This window comes from Meleagris gallopavo, chromosome 2, assembly GCF_905368555.1.
Source record: "Meleagris gallopavo chromosome 2, MGAL_WU_HG_1.1, whole genome shotgun sequence".
In the NCBI taxonomy this organism is placed as follows: domain Eukaryota; kingdom Metazoa; phylum Chordata; class Aves; order Galliformes; family Phasianidae; genus Meleagris; species Meleagris gallopavo.
Window position 1 is genome coordinate 76201623 of NC_139405.1, and position 26912 is coordinate 76228534.

The 26912-nt window shown below is 39.7% G+C and overlaps 1 protein-coding gene across 1 annotated transcript; it reads right to left on the bottom strand.

Annotated features, from left to right (window-relative positions):
* Nucleotides 1-1009: 1009 nt before the first annotated feature.
* LOC100544071 (hormonally up-regulated neu tumor-associated kinase-like) lies at nt 1010-23238 on the bottom strand. Its single transcript, XM_085217681.1, has 9 exons — nt 22864-23238; nt 21649-21941; nt 17264-17319; nt 15484-15622; nt 11973-12100; nt 9622-9757; nt 8163-8340; nt 3383-3503; nt 1010-2411 (listed from the first exon to the last, which is right to left on the bottom strand). Exons 1-9 carry the CDS (start codon nt 23113-23115, stop codon nt 1660-1662), a joined length of 2055 nt encoding a protein of 684 aa, XP_085073807.1. The 5' UTR covers nt 23116-23238; the 3' UTR covers nt 1010-1659.
* Nucleotides 23239-26912: the final 3674 nt, after the last annotated feature.

Below are 26912 nucleotides of genomic sequence, written 5' to 3' on the forward strand. Positions count from 1 at the left end.
TCAGTGGAAAAGTTAGGGTATTTTGATGCTATTGTCATCTGGAATTCAGGGATAAAGACAAAATATTAGAAAGTGTCAAGGAAAGAAATTTTTCATGGAAAAAAATGATGTGGAGGAAAAAGCTTTTGGACATTTATGGTCAGATTGAAGTGCTTCAGTATTGTGAAAGGAAATAGTAAATTGAAATGTCAACTTACAGCTGAAACCATTTGTGTCAAACTGTACGTTCAAACAAAAAGCATTTTCTAAGGCAAATGCAAAGCTGAAAATGCTGAGACACAAACATTGCATAAATTCTGCGGGAACCAGGTTTTCCAAGAAAAACTTTGTCTGAGAATCACTCGGCTACCTCCAGGTTCTGACTGTTGTAGTACCACAGTCTCTGCGCTGCTTGTTAGCTTGGGAGCTCATAAAGCAATTGCCAGGTTTGTGCTCACTCATCATTTGCCCCTGTCCAGAAACCAGGGGCCCTTCCTTCCCCTCTGGGTTTTTTCTATAACCCAATGATTAGAAGGTACATACTCCTACAATCCACAACTGCCTCCTTCCCTAGTTGAAAATGGATAACTGAGCAAAATCTAAGCCATTGAACTGTAATGGACTTAGCAGTGCTTAAAATATGAAGAGGCAAAGAGCTTGGATTCATAAATTTATGAAGAAAAACAGTATGCATAGAACTCATCAAAATTTGTGGTTGTTTAGTGAAAGCAATGTAATGAATTTAGCTGTAGGGATGACTACCCACATGATTCCCAAGTATCATCTAGCATTACTTAGAAATCTTTGGAAAGCTTCTTCTTGTAAGCTTGCAAATATGAGGAGTCCTAGTGCATCTTCATCTCTGTTTTAGTGAACTGATCTCAAATCTGTTAAGTTGAGAGATACAAATTGATATAAAATTGATTTGAGGACAGACTTGGGTTCCAAGTTTAGTGCAATGAAAACATAACTAAGAAGCATAAGTATTTGAAACTGAAAGCAAATGCATGTTTTCAGTAGTAAGGGACAAATGTGGCAAGGGCACAATTGCAAATATGCAGTTGGAATTAGGTTGTTAAATTTACAAGGAAGTGTGGATTTGTTCTTTTCAGGGGAGATACGTTGCAGTCTCCATTAATTAGAATACACACAATTAAAAATAATAAGTAAGTTAAAGACCAGGGCCATGACTACTCTGTTTATTAGGACAATTTAAAAAAATCTATTCTTACATTGCTACTTCTTATTTACCTTTTGTATTACATTCACAGCTTAATGAAAACTGCCTGACCAGATTTATTTCCTGAATTGTGTGCATAAGCACAAGTAACACACGTTTGGAACAATGCATGTATTGATTCAAAATTTAATTCAAAACTTAAAAACATATCTTCTGTCTTCACTTTTTCACTTAAATGTACTGGATACTGTTCTGTTACAGTGGTGTTTATTCTTCTGCATCTTTGGTGTGCTCCAAAAAAATCTGTAACCCAATTTGTGATAGAAGTCAGAGGATACACATATAATCTTTTTGTGTTTAGAGGTGTCATCTGTACAAATTTAATAAATCTTCCGTCCACTTCTCCCTTGGTTTCTGACCATCCTTATTTCTTTCCCACTCTTTCCACTTTTTTTTTTTCTTTTTTTTTTTTTTCTTCTAATGCTCTGTGTGTGCTTTATTTATGTAAAATTTAACCTTAAAATCTCTGCTTTTTCCCCGAGCCTGGCTTGGTATGGTGGAGATAAAGCTGGAAGATTTAGGTCTGTAGTTTTAGATGTACATCTGAGTTGGTTCAAGTTTTTCTTAGCTTTCTTGTTGCAACAGTAAGTCAGTTTTTCTTTAGACTGCTTCAAACTTCTTACAGTAAGTATTTGCTCATGGGACATGGGGAAGGCTGGTGGTTTTGAACCACTGACTAAAAGCAGCGGGCAGATATTTGTATGTTGCTGTGATCTGCCTAGCCTGGAAATCTTTCTAGCCTTGGTTTCTCTCAGGGCAGTTTGTTGCAGCCTGGGAAGAGGGGAGATTTGGGGAGAGACAGTCATTAGGAGGTTGGTGCCTTCTTTACCAGGGTGCCATTTTATTGGCATGGAAATATTGTCATCTACTGCCTTCAGAAGATCTTTAAACCTCATGTCCTGCTGAGGCAAAGGACTCCTGGTAATAGTTCTGTTTTCCATTAGTGATCGAGGAGGCACTTTGCTTGTGTTTGTCATTGCTTGGATGTTTGAAGAAGGAGGTTGGTTGTTTTCTACTGTGGCCTGTGATTTCTCCTGAAGACATGATTTTCTGGCTTCAGTCAAGTCCTCAAAATCCTTCAGATTCTCCTGAAAGTCCAAAAGTGGCTGATATATAGGTTCACATAGTGTATTTTCGCTTGATGATGTAGGAAGTCCAAGGTGAACCAACTCTCTGTCTGCAAACTTGGAAACTAAATAGAATATAGAATAAGTCAGATTGGTTTTTGCTGTAATGAAGAAAAATGGCATGTTAATATCAAAACAGCTTTGTCACATATAAAAAAAATGATTGTTCACAGAACACTTGTAAAGGCATAAATAGGAACAGGTCTTGACATAGGAGGCAATTTTGCATTTAAGATTTAAAAAAAAATAATGATCGGGAGGTAAGCAACCAGCTTACCTGGCGTTCTGATCAGGTGAGCATCTTGCCTAAAGCTGCCTGCCTTAATTTTGGTGTCCATTATTCCTTTATGTTTCTGGGGCTATTTATCCAATAAATTTAACTGTATCTCATATGTGAATAGATGTGGGCATGCAGTAACCAGAGCAGAAATAGGCCTATGTTCAGAACTGGAGTTTGATCGTGCACAATTATACACCTACAAGTACACGTATTTTTGAAGACTACTGAAAATGATGCCATGGAAGTGAGTGCAACACCTCCTTGAGTGTAGCAAGGGTACGACTCTTGCACCATACCCACATTCAGCTTGGGAATTCAAATAATTTCTTTTCTTTTTTCTTTTTTTTTTTTAACTGATAAGTGTCTATTTTTCGAGGCACTGTAGTAACTAACCTGCATAATGACATACAATTATTTGTAAAGGAAACCTGCAGAATATAAATTAGATCAGGTATTGACTTGCTAGCTTTTTTTTCCACCGGATTAGCATTAAATCAATAACCAAACTTGAGGGTGAAAAACAATTTCTCAAAATATTTGTCATTTCAAAGCAAAGTGAAAGGATATTTCTATGGCATTTTCAGGAACTGTGTTCTCTTTTATTTTTCCCAGATATACATCCTAAAACTCTTTCAGGCCAAGATGCCAAGGCAGTACCTTTTGTCAATTTTTCCTGGTTTTCAGATATAATTGCAATCTCATCTTGTTGAATAGCATCTGGCATTGCCAGGGTTACTAGAGAAGGGAAAGTCTTACTGTCATGATTTCTGAGATTTTCCAGAGTGTCCGTTTCAGCCTGCTGGGAAATTGGAATTTCTGACTCCCCATTCACGTGTTTATTGGGATTAATATTGTGTTTTTCTACGGTGCTTTCCCTCTGCAAAATTATCAAACAGCGTTTGATTAGTATGGAACAAAAGACCACTTTGAACTTCGAAGGAAATCACAGTATAACATGTGTAATGGGAAATCTTGCTTATACACAGACCTTATTTTTACAAACCCACGGTTCCTCTGAGCAGACCCCATGCCAGAGGTTCTTCTTGAAACTATGCTGCACATGGACTGACAGAGCCTTCCTCCTTCCATACAGGACACAGAGAATTCTGGTGAAAACCCACATAAATATCCTGCTACAGCTTGAAACCCCGTGATGAGCTATCTGTACCATGTGCTGTTTCTCCTAAGACCCTATTCCCTCAGGGCTGGCCTTCTTGAAAAACATGTTTCTGCAATGTATTAATTGTCTGCATGGATGTTCCAGTTCAGTACCAAGCTTTTTTTTTTTTTTTTTTGCACATTTTCTGTATCATCTCTGACAGACCCACTTTGCTGACATACAGCTGCATTTCAAGGATTATCTATAGTGAGTTTTGATCTTTTCACTGGCATCCCCACCTCATACAATCTTCTTGTTTCAGAAAAAGAAGTTTTCTTTCATTCTTTTCATAGAAAAATATTCCCCTTGTGAATGATATGTTTTTAATACAACAAGCCATCAGAAGAAAAGTGGGACTAATTTTGGAGAAGAGATAGTTTCGAAAGTTTGCCTGTATTTTGTGAGATAGAAAAATATTTGGAAAAATCTAAAGGGCCTCAAACCTCATGCTTGTGGGGTTACTCCATCCTTCTTACATATTTGCAGCACCCAATCACAATCAAGGAAATTATTTTTTAAGTATTAATAAGAAGAAACACAATATGGTAAAATTGACAACATATTGCTAAAACCGCATTAGATCAGCTGGGAATTGGAGATGTCATAAGCATTTTAGGCTCTGCAATCAAATAGTCCCCCAGGATTTTACACACTGCTAGTTAAGAAAACAAATTTTCATCTTACATTTTGCAAGCTGTCACCTTATATACAGTATATCAGAAAACTTGCCATGACTGCTTTTACTGCCAGACCTCTTAAGAGCTAATTGGTTAAGCACCTGGGCAGGAAGCTTTTTGGCAAAAATGCTATTTTCTGCAAGGACTAGCTATAAAATTCTGGATGGCAAATTGTAATCATTAAGGCTCCCACTTCTACAACAGAACACATAAAATGTAAATACATTGCTTGGAGAAATTACGACGCATAAAAGGACAGGCTGTGTTTTAAGTTTATCCAATGACTTATGGCTCAAATTTGAACATGGAAAGGATCTTATGCTTTTTTCAGGGTCGAGCTTTCAGCAGACTTCTCTAATTGCACCCAGGAAAATGAGAATCCCATCTGTTTGCATCCAACAAAACTATTATTTGTATATACAAATGTTAGCTTGTGTATACAAGGAGGAGCTGCAAACACAATGACTCACACTGTTTTCCCAAACACAGGTTTTTTTGTACATGAAAAATAATTTCCATGGGCTTTTTTTTCCAGTGGTAGAAGTGTTGCTAAAGATTTGTCCCAGGAAATTGTACGTTTCTTTGGTATTGTGCTAAAAATCACAGCCCAGTCTGCTGCCTGGAATGTGTTGAGCATGGTGGTTTATGAATATGTGTTTGAATACTAAACATGTTTTGCTCTGATTGTACTGGTTGAGCTTTTATTGTGTGTTATTCATGAGCACTGTCATGAACACAAATACTTTTCTGTTTGTGTTGATATTTGATATGTTTGGTTCTTTATGGGCAGAACTTTTGAAGGAGCTGGATGCCAACTTTCTCAACAATTCGCTGAGGAGAAGGAGGCTTTTAGCTTGCTTGTATTCCTTTACAAATGTTAGGTCTCCACTAACATCTCTTTTCATAGGCAGACAAGAATGTACAATATCCTTTACGGTCCTAAACAGAAATCATTTCAGTGAATGGTGGATTATTTTCTGCCATTTGGTTTTACCTTTGACTTTGTTAGTTGTTATTATTTGCTTCACTCAGATTTAAACTGGCACTTATTTAGATGCAAAAGTGAATGTTTATGCATTAATTTTATGCCCATGGGTTCTTGCTGAGCTCCATAAAGTTAAAGCAGATGCATACATTTGCAAGTTCTGGAAAGCTGAAAAAATGTTGTGTGGTTTATTGACGGCTCACACACTGCTAGTAATAAATAGCAAATAGTTGGCATTATGGAGAACAGAAAGAACATCTATCTATGCATTTTGAAATATCCTTGGCATAATTTGCAGTACAAGTATCAAATACCCATGCTGTTGTAATTAAGCTCCAGTACCATTAACAGGGGCTGAACTAGAAGGTGAAGAAAAAGTGGCAGGCTTCCCCTCTCACCCTCTGTTGACATCCTCACACTCCTGTTTTGCAGCCACAGCCAGGCAATGCAGCTTGCCAGGAAGCATGTGCTTGGCCTCTTTTGGACCAAAGTGTAGAATCCTCCCCAGGGCTGTTGCCCCACCAGAGCCTTTCTTTCTTTTTCCTATTTACTCCATTTATGCTTTGGGCTAAGTTTTCTCTTTGTGTCAATATATGTGTGAAAGAACTTTTGCTGAAGAACAGGCCAGAGAATACTGGAAAAATAAAAGCATCCAGCAAGAAAGCTCCGCTTGATATCTTAGCTAGCCTTCCCCAATCCCACCCTTTTTGTTGCCTGAACCTCAGCCTTTCTAGGCAGTAGGAATACTATTGGAGAAACTGGCAAGGAAACAACAGCACTGGTCTTCATTGTTTGAAAGAGCTCTTTGGGAAGAGTGACTAAGGCTTGAATGAAAAGCTTCTGAGAGGTGATCATTGTTAACTACAAGTGTTTGCAGAGCCTAACTGCCAACAAAGGAGAAATACTCATTTTCATAATACAAAAGAACGTAAGTGGGATTAGAGAGATACAATTAAGTAACAAACAATGTAGAGTGAATATTTGGGGAAAAGACATACACGAGTTTTATGAAAACTCTTAGGTAACAATAATCTCTAAATAGTACTGCAAATGGTGCTCTAAATGGTAGCAGGTTGTGAGTTTTTTAGTTTAATGATATCATTTACAAACTCTGTGATTATAAACAATAGGAAACAAGCCTTTAATGACAAGGAAAGATTTCCATTATTCTCTTAGTAACGGATATTACAAAGCATTGTTTATGTTAGAGTCCAATCTGACACAATTATTCATCACAGGAAAAAAAAAAAAAAAAGTAGTCATGACTTTCTTAGTTTGTCCTCTTCTCCTTCTTGCTCTACCAAAATCTTCAGCCTGCTTGGGCAACATATATATACTGAGAGTTCAAAACAATTATCCATACCACTATTAGCCAGCAGCCAGAACTACTTTTCAGCCTGTGTTTGAATTCCACTTGGCCATCTGCCTTGGGATGACCCTTTGGTTCCGGATGGCATGAAGCAGCACAGACAGCTTCTTGGTTTGTGCCTTACTTTGTGCACTTGCTTGCTCCCCTGCCCTACTGGAAGAAGTGGCAGAGGATTTGAAATGCTGCCACTTACCCAGAAGGTTCCATCTTGGAGGGCTGTAAATCAGCTTGATATCCAGAGTTTCAAGAAAACTGGTCCACAGCCTTGACAACGCAGCTCCTTCTGTTTGAGTTGTGATTTAGTGGACTGAATTTAAACTTATGATAGGAAAAAAGCCAGATATGTGAAGGTTGCCTCCTCCCCCTATGTACATACATACTCCCCTACTCATAGCTTTGAATTACAGCTCTGCCTGCAAACACTGCTCAGACTGCTGCTACCTTGGGGCTGTGCATTGGGATGGAGATCTGGATCTGCTCAAGCTCATCTAAATAATTTCTGGAGGAGTCAACTGGACCTTCTCAAAATACAGCTTCTCCAGGGTGAAGGTTTTGAATGGGAGGCTAATCGCTGATGTGTGTTGTTTTGTAGTTGAAACTTTTCCCACTGCACTTGTGTGTTAGAAGCTGGAACTTGGCTTCCTGTCTGTCCAGTTTCTGCCTGAAGCAAAATTTTTATGACTGAGCTGTGAACCCCTGAGTGGAGACGGTTGTAAAAGAAAAGCTTACAGCCTTTTTAACTAGTTGTGGCCTTACTAGTGATTACCATAATATTTTCGATTTATTTTTAAAAATTTTTATTCCCTCTGATCTCACTCCGTGTCCCTGAATGAGTCAAAGCTGGAGTCCAGGGGTAAGATACAATGGCAAAAGTGCCAAAAAGATACTGGCAAAGGATTTTACAACTTTTATAGTTCTCCACTCACCTCCCCAGACTTTGGACCATACCTGCATGGAGCAGTCTGAAACAGAAGGGATGGTAAGGTCGTTGGGATGCTAATGCTCCTTTTCCCAAAGGAAAGTAATCTTTTATGTAAAGCATATTAATTCTCAATCCCATTACAACCAGCAGCTCATTTAAAAAAAAAAATAAAAAATTGTTACTTAAAAAAAAGAAGAATATTTATCTCTGTGAAAAATCTTTTAAAATAATCACTGCTGAGAATACCAGAATGCAGGCTCCCAAAGGCTGCACTTAGATATGCAATTTCTTTACCATTTTGGGTAAGTTTTATCTCTATTCCACAACCTGCTATGTTTTCCTAGATGCTGCATGGCTGTAGCAATGTTCCTTGTAAGAGTAATGCAGAGAGAACACTGTGTATATCATAATCATCATGTCTTACCTGGATTCTTTTGTGTGCTTTCTGGCACCTGAGCAGTTTCTTCAGCAATAAGCAGTAAGAAGCCATGGCAGAAGAAGGTCTGTTATTTAGTAGAATTTTGGTAACTTCCGAAAGACTGAATTCCATCATTTCTGTCATATAGTTTAAAACAACAGGATTCAGTTCACTGAAGCAAAGTCTGAAACAGGAAAAAGTACTTAAACACAAGCAGTACATCCAGGCACAGTATCAGGATTTACTACAAGCAGGCAATGAATTTCCCATGCTGTATCTAGAGGTGGCTGAGCAGGTTGAATAGGCACAGTGCGATACATCGTTGTTCAGAAATACTGTGCCTGGCTTTGCTAATCTCACTGCTGGGCTGTTCTGTGACTGTAGTATTAAATGTCTTATTGTTGATATAACTGATTACTCTAGAAGGACATCTACCAGGATTAGGCTTGAAAAATTAGAAGGTAGAAAACAGCATTTTCTCATTCCAGTGTGTGTATTTGGGTTCTCAGTACAGTAATCTGAAATGGATTAACAGAGGGAGATAGCAGGGACATAAGAGGGCAGGAAGAGCCTCAAAGGCAGGAAAACCTTAAAGGACAAAAAGATAAAATCCTAAGGAAAGTGTGGGATGATTTTTGTTTTTAGAGACTTGAAATAGCAAAATTAAATTAGTTATGTTATAATGAGAAATATTTTACTCACAGGGTGCTGTGTGAGGCATTTTAGAAATACAGCAGCTGTGGGCTCTAGGGCAGTGAAGATGTATTTTCAAATTTGCCCACAGAATCACAGAATTGTAAAGATTGGAATGGACCTCTGGAGGTCCAACTTTGATGTTAAACAGGGAACAGCCGTATTTTAGTGGAAGGAGGGTCAGAGATAGAAGTAGTGGGCAGTTCTCAGAGAGACGAGCAAATTGCTGGTAAGTTTCCGATAGCACTGTTTGCGATTGGTGGCAGAAGACACAGATTGTAGTAGGAAAGCCTTCTGTGCTTCCTGTAGACACCACTGAGGAGTTCAAGCTTTTATAATAGTCTTAAACAATACAATGGCTCAGTAAGGAAGAGTGAAGATTAATTATGTCCAGTTATGAAGATGGATGAGTATCAAAATCTTTAGAATGACAGGACCTTCAGTGTCAAATAAAAATTTCATTCCCTCAGGTGGAAATCTGAGACCTTGTTATGCAGGAAAAGATTAAAAGCAAACTCCCGAAATTAGTGGCACCGGTGAGGCATGTCAGGAGCAAAATTACTTATGCCATGAATATGAGCAGTTTCATAAGAATGTTTTCTCTCATATAAAATTTGTCTGTGGTTAGAAAAGTTGACATATTTTCTGAAATAAAATTTCAGAAATGGCGTTTTGGAGCACCCTGCAGCCAGTAACAAAAATTTCTAAACAAGAACCTAAAAAAACCAAATCCTGAAAACCCAGGCTAAGAGGGAGATGTGAGATTAATTACCTGTTCTCACTGGTAGTAGTGTTCAGGATTTTCTTGGTGAAACCTTCGTTCAACCATTTGTCTTTCATTGCTTCTTTGACTCCAGGCCTCTTAGCAGGATCAGGCTCAAGTAAGGATTGCATAAAGTGTACAGCTCCTGCACAGGATTTGGATGAAATGGTACAATTTCCAGTAAGCCCTGATTATTCAGGCATGTCAACATTTTCCTTCTTTGGAAATGTTGCACGTACACTGCTTCTCTATATTATAAGAACCTAAACTAAAATCCACTCTCCAGGGCTACTTGCTCCGTAAGACAGCTCCAGTTCTCCCGAGGCTGCTGCAGTCCCGCACGGTGCTCCTGTGTCCCCAAGGACATCTGAGCAAGTTGGACAGTGTAGTCCCTGCCAGGAAGCAAGATATGGACCTGTGGATGCTGCTATGAATGTGTCACAGGACCTTGCTTCCTAATCTGCTTGATTTATCTCAGTGAATGTGGTGTATGGAATCAACAAATAACTGCAGCATTGTGCCCACTCAGCATTTGATTAAGGCTCTGCAAAAGGGGCACCTAAAGTTATTTTGTCCAACAAAGAAACTCATCACACTGATAAAACTCTGTATGGAAGGAGGGAAATGCACCCCTGTGCCCAGATAACATAATGTGCTTTGACTTCCTAGTGTTGGGTCAGAGCAAGCTTAAATATTCCTGTATGTTGGCCACCTAGTTTCAATACTGCATAAAGTCCCTTTTTTTTTTTCTTTTTTAATTTAAGAAAACTCTGACAAAGTCTTCCATATTCCTTGGGGATTCTTTAAAATGAGCAAAGTGGCAAGTGAGCATTAAACTGGGGACATAATGCTCCTTCTACTTTGTAATCTCCTTCAGAAGAACTTAGATCTGAAGTATGCAATGCTGTGCTACTGATGTCTCACTAAATTCCCAGTGGACAAGGAAACAATGGAGTTATCCACAATCTTCCACTGACTGTGTGGGCTTTGTAGAAAAACAGAGATAATGTATTTATTAGTAGCAGCTATAACAATAGCATAAATAAGAAAAATCAGAAATAGTATAATTGCATCAATGGAGAGCTTGTAGAAAAATGGATCTTCTATCTGGTAGTCAATCTCCAAAGATAAATAAATAAGAGTTTAATGTGCAAATATTCTGGAGAGCTAGAATAGATATCCTCATACCATTTTCTGTGGGAGAAAAAGAAATTATATTATCACTTTATCTTAATATTGTGACTGCAGACTAGATCCAGCTAGCTCATCCTGGAACTGTCTGCTGCTTCCCAGTGCTTGGCTGTAGGCAGCCACTGCAGCTCATCTTGGTTCCCCTGCTCATTTTTGCCTAATGTTGGAGCAAAGCCACTCAAAGCGATGGAGGGGGTCTGGACTTGGACTGGCAGACTGCTGGGCAAGACCCGGATTATTCTTTGCCTTCTGCCTTCATCACTGAAACTGCAGGATTTAAAGGGGCTGTGAGAAGCTGCCAAATTCTGTGATAGTCAACAGAGACGATGCCAGCCCAGGTGTAGAGAAAATAGGGACTAAAGCCAGAGCTGTGTAGGAATTCTGAGCTTTGTGGAAGTAAATTTCTGAACACAGATCCAGAATGTGCATATACTAGTACTGCGTCTGTGCTTTAGAGCTGCAGGCTCTAATCCAGGCTACAAACTACATTTGCCAGTAGAAGACTCCGTAGGTTGTAGGTTGTTAAACATTGTCAGTAAACTTAGGTGAAAAAGGTTGTATTTCAGTGGTATTTTTTCTCATGAAAACCATCAGGATTAATCATTTCTTTAATTACTTAGATGCTGTGGATTTTGTTGTAGTCAAATGTAAATTATTCAGGAAAAAAAAAAGTGTACCATTTTAATAATTTAAAAGAGTTTTTTGGGGGAAAGACAAGAAAGAGTGCCTGGCTATAACCTGCATATGATGCACTGAACATGATGATGTTCTTATTTACTGCACAACTGCTCTTTTTGTGTAAAAGTAATGTACATTTTATTCCACCTGTATATAAGAACCAAGCAGAGTGGTCTTTTGAAAAAAGACAGCAGCGTCATCTTCCTACTGGGCTGTCAGACACAGATCTTGTCTAAGACACCAGCTATTTCTAAGAGAAAACAAGCAAACTAGAAAAGGTTCATACTGTCTGCCAGAGAAAAGTTTACAGTATTGATAAATTGACTTTATTTCATGAATTAGACCTTTATATATATATACACACACACACATATACATATATATATACACATATACACATATATACTATACATATATATACACATATATCTGTATATACATATATATACATATACACATTGGTATTCTTTATAAAAAATTGAGTGCATTACCAGGGGAGATATCTGATGGAATTGGGCTGATTTCTCCAATTACCATCTTTTGATGTAGTTGCTTGATATTAAAAGGCTCCACTGTGAAGGGTAATGTGCCAGTTAGCATAGCAAACATGCTAACACCTCTGTAAAAGAAAAAAACACAAACATTAGAGCTCTAGATAATGCTAATAAGTACCCTAAAAAAAAAAAAAGAAAAATGACAATGCTGAGTTGGGTTTCAGACATTTGCCTTCAGTGTCAAGAACAAGTTTACAAATTATCAATTCCAAACAGAAATTTGCACTGAGGAGACATCTTACACTTTTTCTGTTGAGTAAATGCTGTCTTACTGATCAAAGAATACTGTGGGAAGTGTGCATAAAAGAGTCTGTACAGTGAGTGACTGGAAAGCCTGCAGTGTTGAAAGTGGAAAGCTGCTGTTTATTTTTAAAATAAACTCATTGAAGTGTTAGTGCAATGTACCCTGCCCATCAGAATAAAGTATTCCTGTTTCGAGTTCTGTGACAACACAGAACTGCAACTGATCTGGTAGATCCTGTTCCAGACAGTAATTCAATTCTTCTTGCTTTGCTCAGATTGCTAAATTAGGTGTGACTTATGCCTAGAAGGCATTCATTTGATAACAACTTGCTGTTGACTAGAGACCTAAAGCTTTAACTCTTGCAAAATAGTAGCAGTTTGCTAGTATGATGATCAAGCCTTAGGGAGGCTGAGGGCACTTGGGTTGTCCATTCTGGAGGAGGATGAGAAGTGACATTGCTCTCTACAAATTCTCAAGGAATGTAGAGGGAGGGGCTAGGCTCTGCTCCCTATAACTGATGACATAACACATGGAAGTGGCACAGTACTGCTATGTGGTCCACAGTTAAGTGTTTCAGGAGATGAGCTATCTCTCTGTGCTGACAATAGTAGGACACTACCTGCCTGGAATAACAGATGCCTGGTTGTTAGATGACCAGAGCTAAGTGAGATCAATCTCTTCTCACTTTATCAAATCATCTGATAAATCTAGTCCTTGAAAGCAATTTTTGTTGTACAACTTCCCTGATGAATTCTTTGAGGAAAGGCATACAGAGATACAAAAGAAATATACTGCAGTGAAACAGCATGGAAATGCTTGTTGACTGCAATAGCAAGGATTGTAGTTCTATAATCCATAACTTTCTGTGGGTTAAATTCAGATGGATTCAAAGTAAGAGGAGAGCCTCTTTATTTTTACTTTATTTTCTCTGGTGAATAGGAGCAGCATGCAGTGGAAGTGGATCTCTAATATCATTACAACATTAAATACATTTTTGTTTTCAACACTGCAAACAGTACCTCACAGTGAAACTTTCTGGTGACGGTATGCACAATTGGTGCGTTAAATTGGCAATAGTTCTTTTCATCATCCTATTGAGTGGAGAAATACCCGAGGAAGGGGAATCTGGGGAATGGATAGAGCTGCTGTCCTAAAATCTCCTTCAAAATCTGGTCTACAAAATGTAGCACAAAGTAGGTAATTGAAGCTGGAATTGTAGTGGGACTCAAACATTAGCTGTAACAGACTACTTCTCTACCCCACCAAACTCTCTGGATTAGTTTGGATACAGCAGCTTCTTGCTTAATTCATCTTGTGCACAACAGCTAATCAGTTCTCAACAGCAATCCAGTTCTCAAAAAAATCTTTAAAATCTTATAAAGAAAAATCATCAGTAGGCAAAATGGGCTGTTCCATGTTGCCTCCTAGGAGCCTCAACTGTATTGCACCTCCGTATTGGTTAGTTTTCTGAATGTGTTTCTGAAGGAATTTAGCTGCCTCCTTCATCTGTAACTACTCCTTGTCAGTCTACTGTGTAAAGTTAAGCAGTGGAATTCTTCAGTTCCAGAGTCCAGTTGATTTGTAATCCTCTATTTATTTTGTGACAATAGGACTAAATTATCTGTCTGATTAATGTTAATCCATCAGAATTCCCTTTCCCACAATGAGAGTAAGAACAATTACAGTAAATATGCTTTATGTTTAAGGCTCAGAATATATCTGTGTTAAATACCAAGGGCCTTGTATGAATTTTATATAGTCCTTGATATGTTTCGTGATGTTTATTAACAGAGTAAGCTCAATAGGTGGTTCTAAGGTTACTGCTTTGCCTTCATTCAGCCATCTGAAATGTGAAATAAGTATAATCCTATTTAAGTGCTGACAGCGTCCTTTAGACTTGATTCATCTGGGTAATTTCTAAATAAATTCAGAGTAGTGCTCTTGAAATCCAGACATACTGAAGTAGTTGAATTTGTCCTTCATCCCTAACTTTGTGTATCATTAATATCCCATAAATTTAGAGGAAGCTGAGGTATAAGAATCATGGCTAGGTCAAAACCCTAATATACTGTGCGTCTGTCAGAAACAGGTCATGAAAAGAATAATGTACATTATTTACTTATGTGCATGGGTGCATGTGTGTCTGTGCATGTATACACAGAATTGTAAAGCTGATTGAGAGAGGCAGTTTCTTAACGTAGATGCTCTGAATCACTCTCTGGGTGATATAATCCCTCTCTCTTTTGAGCATACAGTAACACAAAGCTTTTACTTTAGATATTTGAGTTAGATGCGTAACTGTAGCTACCAGCATTACTGTATTTCAAGCTAAAACCTTCTGTCCTCTCCAGATACACAGTTTAGTAAGGACTGCCAAGAACTCTGGAAAGAGATTCAGTATATTTGTAGATAGGCAAGGAGGTGGGCATACCAGTTCTGTACAACCAGGCCTCACTTTCCTTCTGACAGATGTCCAAAATGAGGTGGTTTGGGTTTGGATCAAGTGCAATATTGCGTGCTGAGCAGCAGTAGAACATTAAGATAGTGCAGATGTGGAGTAGGATGGGATGAGGCACTTCAAAGTTAAAAAGTGCAATTACTCTTACATACCTTGTGAGCTGATTGAAATCCACTGGCATTTATCATGGGTTCGGTAGCACCCTGAACTTTACCCACTTGTTAGTTGAGATACTGAAGTTTTGATTGATTGATTGATTGATTGATTATTTATTTATTTATTTATTTATTTATTTATTTATTCATTCATTCATTCATTCATTCATTCATTCTGGCAAAATGTACCTTAGACAGAAAATGCCCATTTTTCAGCATAGAACTTCCAAAGAGCTGAACTTGTGTGCCAGAGTGACAGGAGGGTGAGAGATTAATCTGAGGGGCCATTATATGCAAGTTCTTTGTCACTTCAGAATACGTTCCTAAAGCCTGATGCCCTATCTCCTGTCAGCTTCCCTTGATATAGGGTTACTCTGGAGCAGCATGCATATTGCTCAGTCATTCTTCCTCTATGGTGTTTTACAATGAATGTACATTTCAAAACTCATTTTTCATTCCCTTCTTTTTTCCTAGCAATCCTTCTCTGATGTCTCTCTGATACCCTAAGGCAGATTGCCCCCAACCCATTTTTATCAAGATCATATCCAAACCATTAAGTGCTTCAATAAGTGTATTTTTAGATCTACTTACATGGACCAGACATCCACCTTTGGGCCATACTTTCTATGAGCAAGGAGTTCAGGGGCAGCATAAGCTGGGCTCCCACACTGGGTATGTAACAGCTCCTGAGAGAGACCCTCAAACTTTGCAGTATTGCTCAGTCCGAAATCTGATAGTCATAAAAAAGACAAAAGTAGAGCAATCTTTTCTCAAAATACTTTACCAATTGGCCAAAGATAGGAGAAAGATACAGAACCAATACACATTATGAGTGCAGCAAGCTGTGCTTTATCTCCTTGCACAGCATTTGTAGTATTGCAGATGCCTTTAGGGCAGAGTTGCACATAATAGAGCAATCTGTATCTGAAACATGAGGACTACAGGAGGTTTGATTTCTTGAGGGACCATTACTTGCAACAGCAAAATATATGCAGAGCAGTGGAGATAAATAACTTAGATGTGCTGAAGCAGTTGATGGAGCCATTGCTTAGTCCACACTACTTCACTGGTGGGTTTAATGTGGTGGTTGATAGCATGGGTACCCTGGCACACCCGAAGCAGTGGGTTGAGGGACTGGGGACAAATGGAGGGTCTCCTGCTATGTGACTGCCTCAGGAGATAGCCTGGGGTTTTCATCAAGAGAATGGGGCCTGGCAGTCACTGTTGGTGGCCTAAACAAATCCCTGGGATTTGCCCAGAGGAGGAGAAGGAGGAGGAGGAGAAGGAGAGTTTCTATAACCATTTACAAAGAGGAGACAAAGTAAGTAACCATCTCCTCAGGCATCATCTTCTCTTGGCTATATTTGCTGACAAAAACTGCTCAGTTAGCATTAGCATCTGGTGACATCTTAGCTGCTTGGATACAAACAAATGTGCCATGGATGACTGGAGCAGTAACAGCAAAGCTACCCATCCATGAGGCTGTACTCTGGCTTTGGTTGGGTTTGGTTTACTATTCTGGCTTACCTCAGTTGATTGCATACTCATACAGGAGCTCAGCCTTACAGCTGAGTGAGCATGGCTGAATGAGTTACAGCATCTAGCTCAGCAGGCCGTGCTTTAAGCCTGTTGTAAATGTGGGGTAAAATGTGCTGGATTAAGCCTTTTTTTTGTGTATGTGTGCATGTGTGCAAGTGCAGGGGGGAGAAGCGCGATTGTACAGGATTGGCTGTCAGTCAACTTGGGTTGAAGAACTGGTTCCTTTTTTTTCTCAGAGGTGTTAAGCTTTCAAAAGTTTGGGAAACACTGGGTTAAACATGTGGTGTCTCTAAAAGTGAGCTTCCCTTGCGGGGATTTTTCCATGCGGTTTCTATAGCATAAAATTAATGTTTCTCTGAGCTGTGTTAACTGCTTAGTGAAAATTCCCCTATTTTTATATATGTTTGCCTCAGAACCCTAGCAAAGTTTCTGTTAATGACCAAACGATGAGGTTTCTAGTTCAAACAATGACTCAACAGAAGCTAGTGCACCCATACCCACGTTTTGCTCCCAAAAGATTTATTTCTTTACAAATCACTTCTACTAGGAACAGCTTTCTACATATAAAAGCTGTAATTTTTTTCTTGCTTCTCAGCAATACAGTAGGGAAAATGCCAAACAAAATTATTTGCCTTGTTTTCCTGAAAGTATGTTTTAATTAAAGCTCATAAACAAGTTGTGAAGTTAGACTTTATAATTTTCTTTATACTAAAAGCTACAATATAGTCACTGAATAATTGCAAATTCAGTCATATCAACATGTTGTTTAAATAGTAGCTAACTTGTCACTGAAAGCTGAGGTAAAAAAGCTGAAAACTTAACACATACATACCAACGATTTTGATGTTGTTGTTCTCATCGAGAAGAAAATTTTCAATTTTCAGGTCCCTGAAATGAAGACAGAAAGCAAACTTTAAGATTTCTGTTGTCCCAGTTAGCCATTTGTAGATATATTTTAGCAAAACTTAGTTGAAATAACAATAGTGCTGCACAGCAATGCCTTACAATTGTAACAAGATCCTAAAGTTTTCATGTTGTGGAAACTTTCTGTATTTAATGGAGGATTTTATGAGAATTTTTAAATAGATTCTTCATTTTAGAAATCATCCATTCTGCTGATGCATTATTTTGGAAAAGAAATAGTATTTATTTCTTTGTTTGAGTGAAAAAGGAAGTTGCCGCATGCTTGGACCTACAGTGTTATTGTCATTGCTTGAAGCACTGAGTGTTGTTGAATATTTCAACTTTCCTGTGGAGTACATTGTGTTTGTGGGATTTGGATGATGAGAAGAGAGCCATGTCTCTTCCCCAGTGAAGTTCCTGAGCTAGGTTGGGGCAGATACTTGAAGGTGTAGTCACCTCCAGACTTATGTCTGTACAACCAGGAACAGCCAGGAACAGCTGTCCCACTGGAGGATGTAACTCAGAACTGCAGGAGTAATACTCCTGCCTGGCTCAGTGGCTTACTTGCTTATTGTGGGAACATTTATATCCTTACAAATTAAAACCAAAAGATAAAATATTGCTCCACAGTGGGGAGTGCCCAAGTGGCAGCTGAAATGTTTTGCAGCACAGGGGAATCCTCTGCTGGTGCAGGCTGGCTGTTGGCAGCCAATCTTGCTGCCTACAATGGTTTGCTGGACCCCACTGTGGCCCCTTGTGAAACTGAAACTGGTGTGACTGGCAGTGATGAAGAGTTTTCCCTTGGTTCTATAGGGATACGGAGAGGAGACAGTAAATTTGAGAAACAGCTGCGAGTACGTGGAAGTGCTTTCACTAGCCCAAAGACCTGCAAGTGTAGATGAAAACAAGACAGGAGAAAGGATGGAAGGAAGAACAGGAGCACAGAACATGGGTTGGAAGGACCAGCACTATGCAGCCATCACTGTGCTTCTGCAGAGATGGGGTCTGGCAGTGTAATGGTGCTCCCAATGTCTGTTTTTCTGGGAGCATCTTGTTCTTCTCAGTGGCTCCGGATGACACACTCGAAAAACTGCCACCCCAGGCTGAGAATGGGATGGGAATGGTTTTAATGATAACTTTTTAATAAATTTTCATTTGAATAGAGTGTGTTCTGGTGTGGCAAATCAGTCAGTGCCCAGAAGCTTGGAGGTAGATGAAAGATAACTTTGTACCACTGTGGCTCAACTCTGTACACTGAGCTGTGTGGTTTAAAATCAGTTGGGCTTCAGGCCACTGCAAATCTGACATTTCTATCATCTTTAAAACCCCATGGAGCACTCTGATGACTTCTACTACTCTCCAATTTAATGATATTACTTTGGATTCCCATGACTGCTGGTCTGATCCCCACAACAGAGATGAGTGCTCAGTTAATAGAACATTTGTTCTCTTGCCCGATAAACTGATAATGATAGCTATTAACATTTACAAAGTGTCTGAAGTTATCCTGCATCAAAAATACATTTTGTTCTTTCCTTTCTGAAGGAAACTTTCCCAGAAATGGTGTAACTTTAAGTAACTTCATGCAATTTTTTTCATTCCCGTGGGGACTTCGGAAAGAGTGCCTAGAGGGCAGCTTGTGATGTTTGTCCAGGTCTTTGTTCAGTAGTGATTCAAAAGGATATATATGAGCTTTTTTTATGGGATAGGGGAAAATATCCAGGAAAAATATCCAGGAAAAATTAGAAATTGTACACACAGGCAGATTACTGACACTAAGCAAACACCAGCTGTAGGAGATGGTAGCTGGCTGTGTGTGCACTACCCCAACTAGTTTCGAGGTAATGTGATTTAGCTTATATATATATTTTTAGAGGCTTTAAAGCTAAGATGTATTACCTCACTGCTTAAGCATGTCTAGAGCAGACACAGGGATGGTTAGCAGAGCTCAGCTGATGAGTGCAAGCTTATGATGCTGCTCTACCTGGTCTTGTGCCTGAGCCCTCTTGGACAGCGAAAAGTTGTGTGATGGATGAAGAGGCAAATGAGGGCACGCTCTGTCTTGTTGGTTATTTTGTTACTTAGGCGTCAAAATCTACTGTGCTTTTTCATGGATAAGAAAAGTAGGCTCTGCCTTAATCTAAGCCATAAGCATTTGTTGGATCGGTGCTGATTTTTGTGCTGAACAGAAAAAGTGAATCTCAGGGGAACAAAATAGCTGTCAAATAGGGCACAAGATTTCTGATGGATCATATTAACTTGGACTAAAAATAGCTAAGGAAATGGCCAGTTTTTTCATCAAATATCTTATTAAAACAAAGGGAAATGCATTTATTCAAAGATATATTCCAGGGTAAAAAATCAGAAATGCACATGTGATCAAAAGTGAATTAAATTAGCCAATCCCTAAGCTCATCACCTAGGAATGAGACCCTGTAGTCACCAAGCATCTGCATTCTAGTAGAGGTCTGTCCCAAGCATAGCTCTAGCACACAGTTATCCACCTCATGGCAGTGTTACCATGGTGTCTGGTTTTACCAGCAACTCCTCAGCTGTGCCCTCACACCTACAGAGCAAACTCATTCCCAACAGCAGCTGGGGATCCCTCCCTTCCTTTGGGGGAAGTAATGTGAAGAGTTGAGCTCTACTGACTACTTAGATGAGAAAATCAGATTGACTTTGTGAGGTAACTTTCCGATTTCTGCGCTCATCTTGCTGGAAACATTGATGCCTTCTTTTCAGAAGAGGATACACCCACAATTATCCTCATTGGTTTAACCTCTGCAGTGAGTGGCTGTAAATCACAGCAATTGGAGCTGAGCGCGGGAGCCCTTCCAGATCCACGGGATGTGCTGAAGATGGCAGGCCATCACCTTGGCAGGACAAATTTCTGCTTCATTCCAGTCAGCTTATGGTTGCAAGTTCATGGCCATTGCTATGATCCTCCAAGCTACCAGCGGATCGTAAGCTGAGGAACATATCACCACAAACAAGTCTCCCTAGGAGCACTTTTCACTATTTTGCTCCTGACTGCTCTTACAGTATGCAGTAAATGTCTTCTCTTGCAATGCTTTCCCAGCAAAACTATAACAACAGTTCAAGAGAGAAGGAGGGGAAGAAATCAGGCTACTCCCCTGCTCACTTGAAAGAAGTGTTTCCAAGCAAAGAGAAGGGAGAGGGCTTATGAAATTCATAAGGAATGTTGTAATGGGAAGAACTTAAACATTATGTTTGTGGGCACTGAAGAAATGTAAAATAGACTATCCAGGGAGCCAGCACGTCAGAGATATCAGACTGGACTGAATGCATGAAGCCCCTTGTGTTTGTTTTCTGGTGTTTTCTGTTTGTTTCGACACTTAAATTCTCTAGGTAGATAATGACTCTTTCTTTTCTGTTCCTTATTAATTAAAAAAAAAAATCAGTAATTACATGCTAGACTGCAAACATTTCATGTTTAGCACACAAAGCATTTGCAAATGCTGAGCCATCACATTCAGAACCTATTTGTTTCATGGTTGCTGTAATGATGCAGTCAGCGGGATTACTTGTTAGGTCTTGGGGGCTTTCCCAATGAGTGCATTTATCATTTAAAATGAAGGATCTGATTGACTGGGAATTATTGCAGAAAAACAGAAAAAGATGGTGGGAAAAATTGCTTCTTGCTTTTTCTTCTGCTTAAAATGGAAGTCCTTATTCTGCTGCTCTTGGCATGCGCTCTGGGATTCATAGCAGGGGGAAGAAGATTAGCTCTCTCTGCTCAGGGCCCTCCAGCAGTAGAAGTCATGATCTGTTCCAGTAATGCAAAGGCCAATGTGGCAGGTCACTCATTATGACCCACTGTATGATTTTCTCTTTGGAGCTGGTGAGCTGTGATTCTCCAGTAGCAACTCGCTCAATTGCTAGTCTGTCCTGGGTGATGGGTAGCTGTTTCACTATGTTGTGGCTAACCAAGTAAGATCAGTATTTATTTACATAGCCACTCTGAAATATTTGAACTTGATACAAGTTTGTCATCAGCTAATACTGAGATATTTGTGGCAAGGTGTTAATTTGTTGTGCTCATCAGCCTTTATCCCTGGGCTTTGTCACTTTACGCCCCCACTCGGCCCCCCAGCACTGCATAGCAGCTTAATCTCTATAGCTATGGAAATAAAATGCTTTATTAACATAGGGTGACAGAATGTTGTCTTTTGAAACAATATTTTTGGTAGTTAAATTAAAAAAAATTAAAGAAATTCTCTTTATGAATAAGAGTTCTCTTTTTCTTGCACACTTTCTTGCTTTACTGTTCTTTGGGAGAAAAAAATATCTTACCTGTGAACAATCCCGTGGCAATGCAGGTACCCAACTGCAGACAGAATTTGCCTGGTGTATCTCCTTACTTCCCTTTCTGCCAACCTCTGTTTGTCACAGATTCTGTCCAGGAGGTCCCCGCCGAGACACAGCTCCATCACCATGTAATAGGAGTTGCCAGTCTCCAGGGTCTCATATAGCTGGACAACATTAGGGTGCTTGATCATCTGGTGTATCCGGGGCTCCCGCTTCATGTTTTTTACCATGTAGGAATCCTGCTTGGCTTTTCTCTTGTCAATGACTTTTATGGCTACCTAAATTATAAGGTATATGTAAACAGGCAACAAGCTTTGCAACACAGATTACTTTTCAAAAGTGTGGCTGGTAAGCTGGCATGTGGGAAAACCTGATGTAGTCATGGTGTTAAGAACTGCTATCACTAAGTGAGTCATCCCCAGTGGAATAAAATACTTCTCTTTAAGGCCAAAGCAGGAAGGCTGAGCTCTGCCATAGACACCAGTCAGACTGCAATAATCAGTACATATATAACACTCTAAGTTACAGAAAACCTACATACTAACTTCATCTGCAGTTGTACCATATCTTTTTTTCCAGTATGTTCCCCCCTGGTTTGGCCTAAAAGCCATCCATGATACAGCAAGCTGGGATCAAAGCCTTTGCAGTTTGGGAAGTCAGTCAAAAAGTGATGCTACTGAAGCTGTAAGGAAAGCAAAAATAAAAAAAAAAATGATTACGATGGTAATCCACCTTTCCACAGTTAGGGTTTGTGGTGCATTAGTTCAGCCCTTCTGGAGACAACAGTGTCCTGCCATAAAAGTGAATGCATTTGGAGTGGATAACTTTCCAAATGTGTTGTCTGAAACCTTAAGGGTCAAATACTTATCCCTAATTACTCAGCAAAGATTACCAGGAAAGCAGATTTGAAATTGTCCTCATGCCATACCCAACTCTCTTTCACAGGGAGTATATCTTTGTTGCCTATATTGTCTTATAATTGTGAAAACAGTTGTACTCAGTACATATTCGCACATGTGACTGATTATACATGAGCAATAAACTCAATTTATGAGGTTAATTTATGAGGATAAGGTTCAGAGGATAATTCGCTGAGTAGATTGTGGTTTGCAGATTAAATGGTCTGCAGTTCTCTGACATAAGCTACTGCAAGGCTACTCACAGTGCCTGGTGTGCGGTGCCCTCCCACCGGGCGCTTACCTTCTCCCCTGTGGGGATGTGCAGCCCCTCCATCACCTTGGCGAAGGAGCCCTTGTTGATCATTCTGCCTACCAGATAAGTCCCCACTTGTTTGGTGTGAGGGAAGAACTTCTTACTCTCCTGAGGCATCTTGCTAAAACAAGCAGGTATTTTTATAGCCTTTATGTTTTTCTCCCATTCTGGTAATACCCTGTCCACGTTGTCAGTTTCTGTCATTTTGTCCTCCAATCCTGCACTGGTTGCTGTGGACATCCCTGGAGAGGTATTGCTGCTTTCTAGATGTAGCTTCTGATTCCTGGCAGCTCCAGGCACTAAGTCTGCATGTCCTATGGTGCAGGTGCCACCCGCTGAGCACAGAGCAAGTAATGCTTTCCCTCTGTGACTTTGTTCTGTCACTGATCTCCACCCTGGGCACACAGCTCTGCTCAAGCGGAACCAAGTGGGAGATGATTAACCAAACCTGATACACGGTGTCAGTGAGTGTCCCAGAGCAGCTAAACCAGGTGACACATAATCCCAGCACCAGCCTTCAACACTGCTCTCTTCCACCTGTAGCTGCTCTCTTCCACCTGTAGCAGCTCTCTGAACACATACTCAGTGCAAGCTGCACCAAACTGAGCCATAAACCTCCTTGTTAGTGTGTGAGGGCCCACGGTTATTCTCAAAACACTGCGGTAGTGAACATCAGTGCAAAGCTGAGCTATGTACCTGATGCTGTACGAGCACTGGTGCATTTGAGCACATAAGCACACAGCTGTAGAACATGTAACTCCTAGAGTCCTGAGCTGAGCACAGGTCTCATAGGTATCTTTCACTTCCTAGGACTTGATTCCTGTTCTGTAAAATGCAGCAATATGTGATAGCACTTTTCTCCTCAGAGAAATGACTCACAAAAACAAGAAAAAATAGTTTTGTAGTTTTTTTATTTTTTCTTCAGCTGTTGTCCATCTACATCTGGCTTCATTACCTCTGTCCTTTCCAAAGGCATGGAGAGAAAAGAGCCTTTCCAGAGAGAGCTTTCACATACCTGCAATTTGAGCCGGGAGTTGCCATCTCTCTGCACTGACTGCAACGAAATCTCAGGGAACCAAAACTCTTCCCATAACTTAGCATGATGACGAATCCTTTCTCCACCCTTCATCACTTGGAGACGAACAATAAGCAATGATCTGCTCGCTTGATTTGACTCACGAGCTCAAGAGGAGCAAAAATTTTCCAGGATGAGTGAAAGTGAGAAGGAATTAAAAAAAAAAAAGTGTTTAAAATCTAAATGGATTTAATGTATGATTTACAGTTTCAACTGTTGTGGACAAATTCAGTGCATCACCATCTGCATGCAGCTGCTGGCAGACACAAGCACTCCTTGCCTTTTTGTGCCTAAGGAAAAAATGAAGCTGTGCAGGTTGTCTGCTCATAACACAGTTGTCATGCTTTGAGCTCAATCTGTAGCTTTGCTGGAATGGGTCTTTGCTTGCTAAATTAATGCCTTTCTTTCTGTTCTGCACAGAAATCCAGAAGCAAAGAGAGATGGTTTTCCAAGTAAAGAAGGAGGAAATTCTTAATCTGTGCTTGTTGTTTGTTTTGCCTCCTTCCTGTCTTCCTAGACCACTGTTCATCCACTTTCCCACTAGAAACAAGGAAAAAAAACAAGCGAGGAGAACCACTACTTGGGACAGAAACCCCATATTTCTGGCACGTATATGCAGAAAGGAAAAAACCTCTTTAAAAGTATAACAAACCTTAAAACATGATAGCTAGCTAAGTTAACTATTGCTATTGTTGGGGAGAGGCCCAATCTGACACCTTCAAAAATGTTGAAGTCAAAAAACTTCCAAATACCTTCTAGAGTGACTTTTTGGCACACTGGAGGATTAAAAAAGGGAGACAGGAAAGATGGAACAAAAAAGAGTCCATTGCTGTTAAAGAGTCCACTATGCTGATCTCAAGTCTCATGAAGATGTAATCCTGTATGAAGAAGGGAGCCATCAACCAGTGCTAGTAGTGCCTCTTTTCTGTGATGTAGTTTATACATGGCATTCTGCACTGCAGTGAGAAGAGTGTGAGAAAAGACAAAATAAAGCAGATCACTGAGTGAAGATAGATGCCAGTAAGACTTCATCTCCAGCATAGAGACAGGTTTAGCAAAGCAGAAGGAGCGACCACTTAATGACTTCAAAACCCAATCAGCACTCTTTCCCAAATAAGCATGAGGCCAAACCATATCATATTTTTACCATCTTGGATTCATTTGGTGGGCAGTAATACTGCCTTGAGAAATTAAAAACCAAACCCAGATGTGAAGGAGGCATACAGTTTTCCTATCAGCAAGTACAAAAATGTCTTTTTATAGATTTGAGACTAATTCCAGATTTGAGAATAGAAAATTTACTTTATCACTCTATACTCACAGTAACCTAGACAAACTAAAATGAAAAGTGTTCCTTGTCATATCCATACTACTGATCTTGAAAATTTGAAGTTGTTTATGCGTCGGTTACGTTATGCAAAGGCCAAGATAGTTTAATAACCTAATTATGTTCAGCAGAGATAATACAATATGATGAGGAATCTGTACCTTTGTAGCCACCATCCTGGATTTCCTGTTGCAAAGCAAAACACTGCATCTAGGTGTACCCAAATCTTTTCTTGTCTCAGGTTAGAGATGAGGCAGCATGATTTCTGCTTTTTACCAGTCGTTTTTGCAGAATGAGACCTTGGTTTAATGAAAGGTTGATTTTTACTTGTTAGAGTAGTTTTTTTTAAAGTCCTAATTTATACCCTTGTGAATATTGCTACTTATGAACGATCTAGTGTGAGATTTTTCAAAAAGGCCAAAAAGTCAGATTCCTAGAGCTGCAAAGTCCCACTGATTTTTCTGGACTTTCCTGAGTCTGACCTTTCGTGACTGCAGAATGTGTACTAAAAGATGTGCTATACCTGAGGGCATGCTTTTGAAGGGCAAAAAATGCATGCCAATGCGGTGGAGGCTGCAAGCATCATCCCTGTGTGGGAGCTGCTCTGAGACACAAGGCTCGTTAGTTGGGATGCAGTGTCCAACCCTTGAGACAAAAGTCAGCATCTCCTCCTTGATGGTCATTGTCACGACAATGTATTGACCAATGCAAAAATCTCTTCTCCAAGCATGTACTTCAGTGTATATATATTCTTGGGCACTGATAAATCTCCCCAGTCCCTTGACTTGCTGTATCTTTCCCACTAACCACTGCTGCTGGAGGTGCTGAAGGTGCTGGCTGTTACTGGGCTTGGCCTGCTTTGGAGGGCTTAATGTTGTGAATAGCTCATGTTTCTACATGGCTTAAGCTACCTAGGTGTAGGACATAGGCTCAGTAACTCCTTTTAAGACTGAAAGCTTTTCAAGTTTCACACTTAGGAGTGGGGATTTCCTTTTCAGAGAAAGAAATCCAAGATAATGGCATTTAAATGGAGTGAATAAGAGGGAAATTTTTTTTGTAGAAATAAAAGGAGGAATTTCAACTAAATAGCAACCTCACGGCCTGTATTGTAATAATTCAATGGATCCTGGAACACTTCAGCCTATGTTTTATAACATATCTAAGATGTGCCCTTATTGCACTGTAACACCTGCCATATTGTAAGTTATTTCTGACTTCTCATATGGTTTTTGGCAGCTGTAGAGTTTACTTTAGAAGTTACTGCATGTGCAAGGTCAGCAGCTTTCCTGCAGGATTTACATACTGCCATGTGCTAAGGGGTTAAGAAGGCATGGACTCAAGGGTGGGCCAGACTCTGCTTCCAGAATGGTGCAAATCAGGGCTTATCAGAGCAGGCAATGCAATCGCTGTCTTGTGAGAGCCTTAGTACTTCCTTAGGCAAATTGTGGCTGCTCTTTGCCATCATGAGGTCCATGGAATTGGAAACATACGGGTTATTTTCTCAGCATTGATCTGGTCCAGCACTCACACAAGTAAATGGGAATATTTCTTTTGTCTTCATAAGAAGTTGGATCAGGCTGTAAAAGTGCTGAATACTTTGTTGTCCATAACATATTAAATATTATTTCATGTAAG

Excerpts from the sequence above, each read along its gene's own strand:
- LOC100544071 (XM_085217681.1), bottom strand. The coding sequence starts at position 23,115 with ATGTCCACAGCAACCAGTGCAGGATTGGAGGACAAAATGACAGAAACT. Across the intron at positions 15,623-17,263 it reads CAACAACATCAAAATCGTTG|ATTTCGGACTGAGCAATACT; the intron begins GTATGTATGTGT and ends TATGACTATCAG. Across the intron at positions 2,412-3,382 it reads AAATCTCAGAAATCATGACA|TTTCCAAGTTTGCAGACAGA; the intron begins GTAAGACTTTCC and ends TATTCTATTTAG.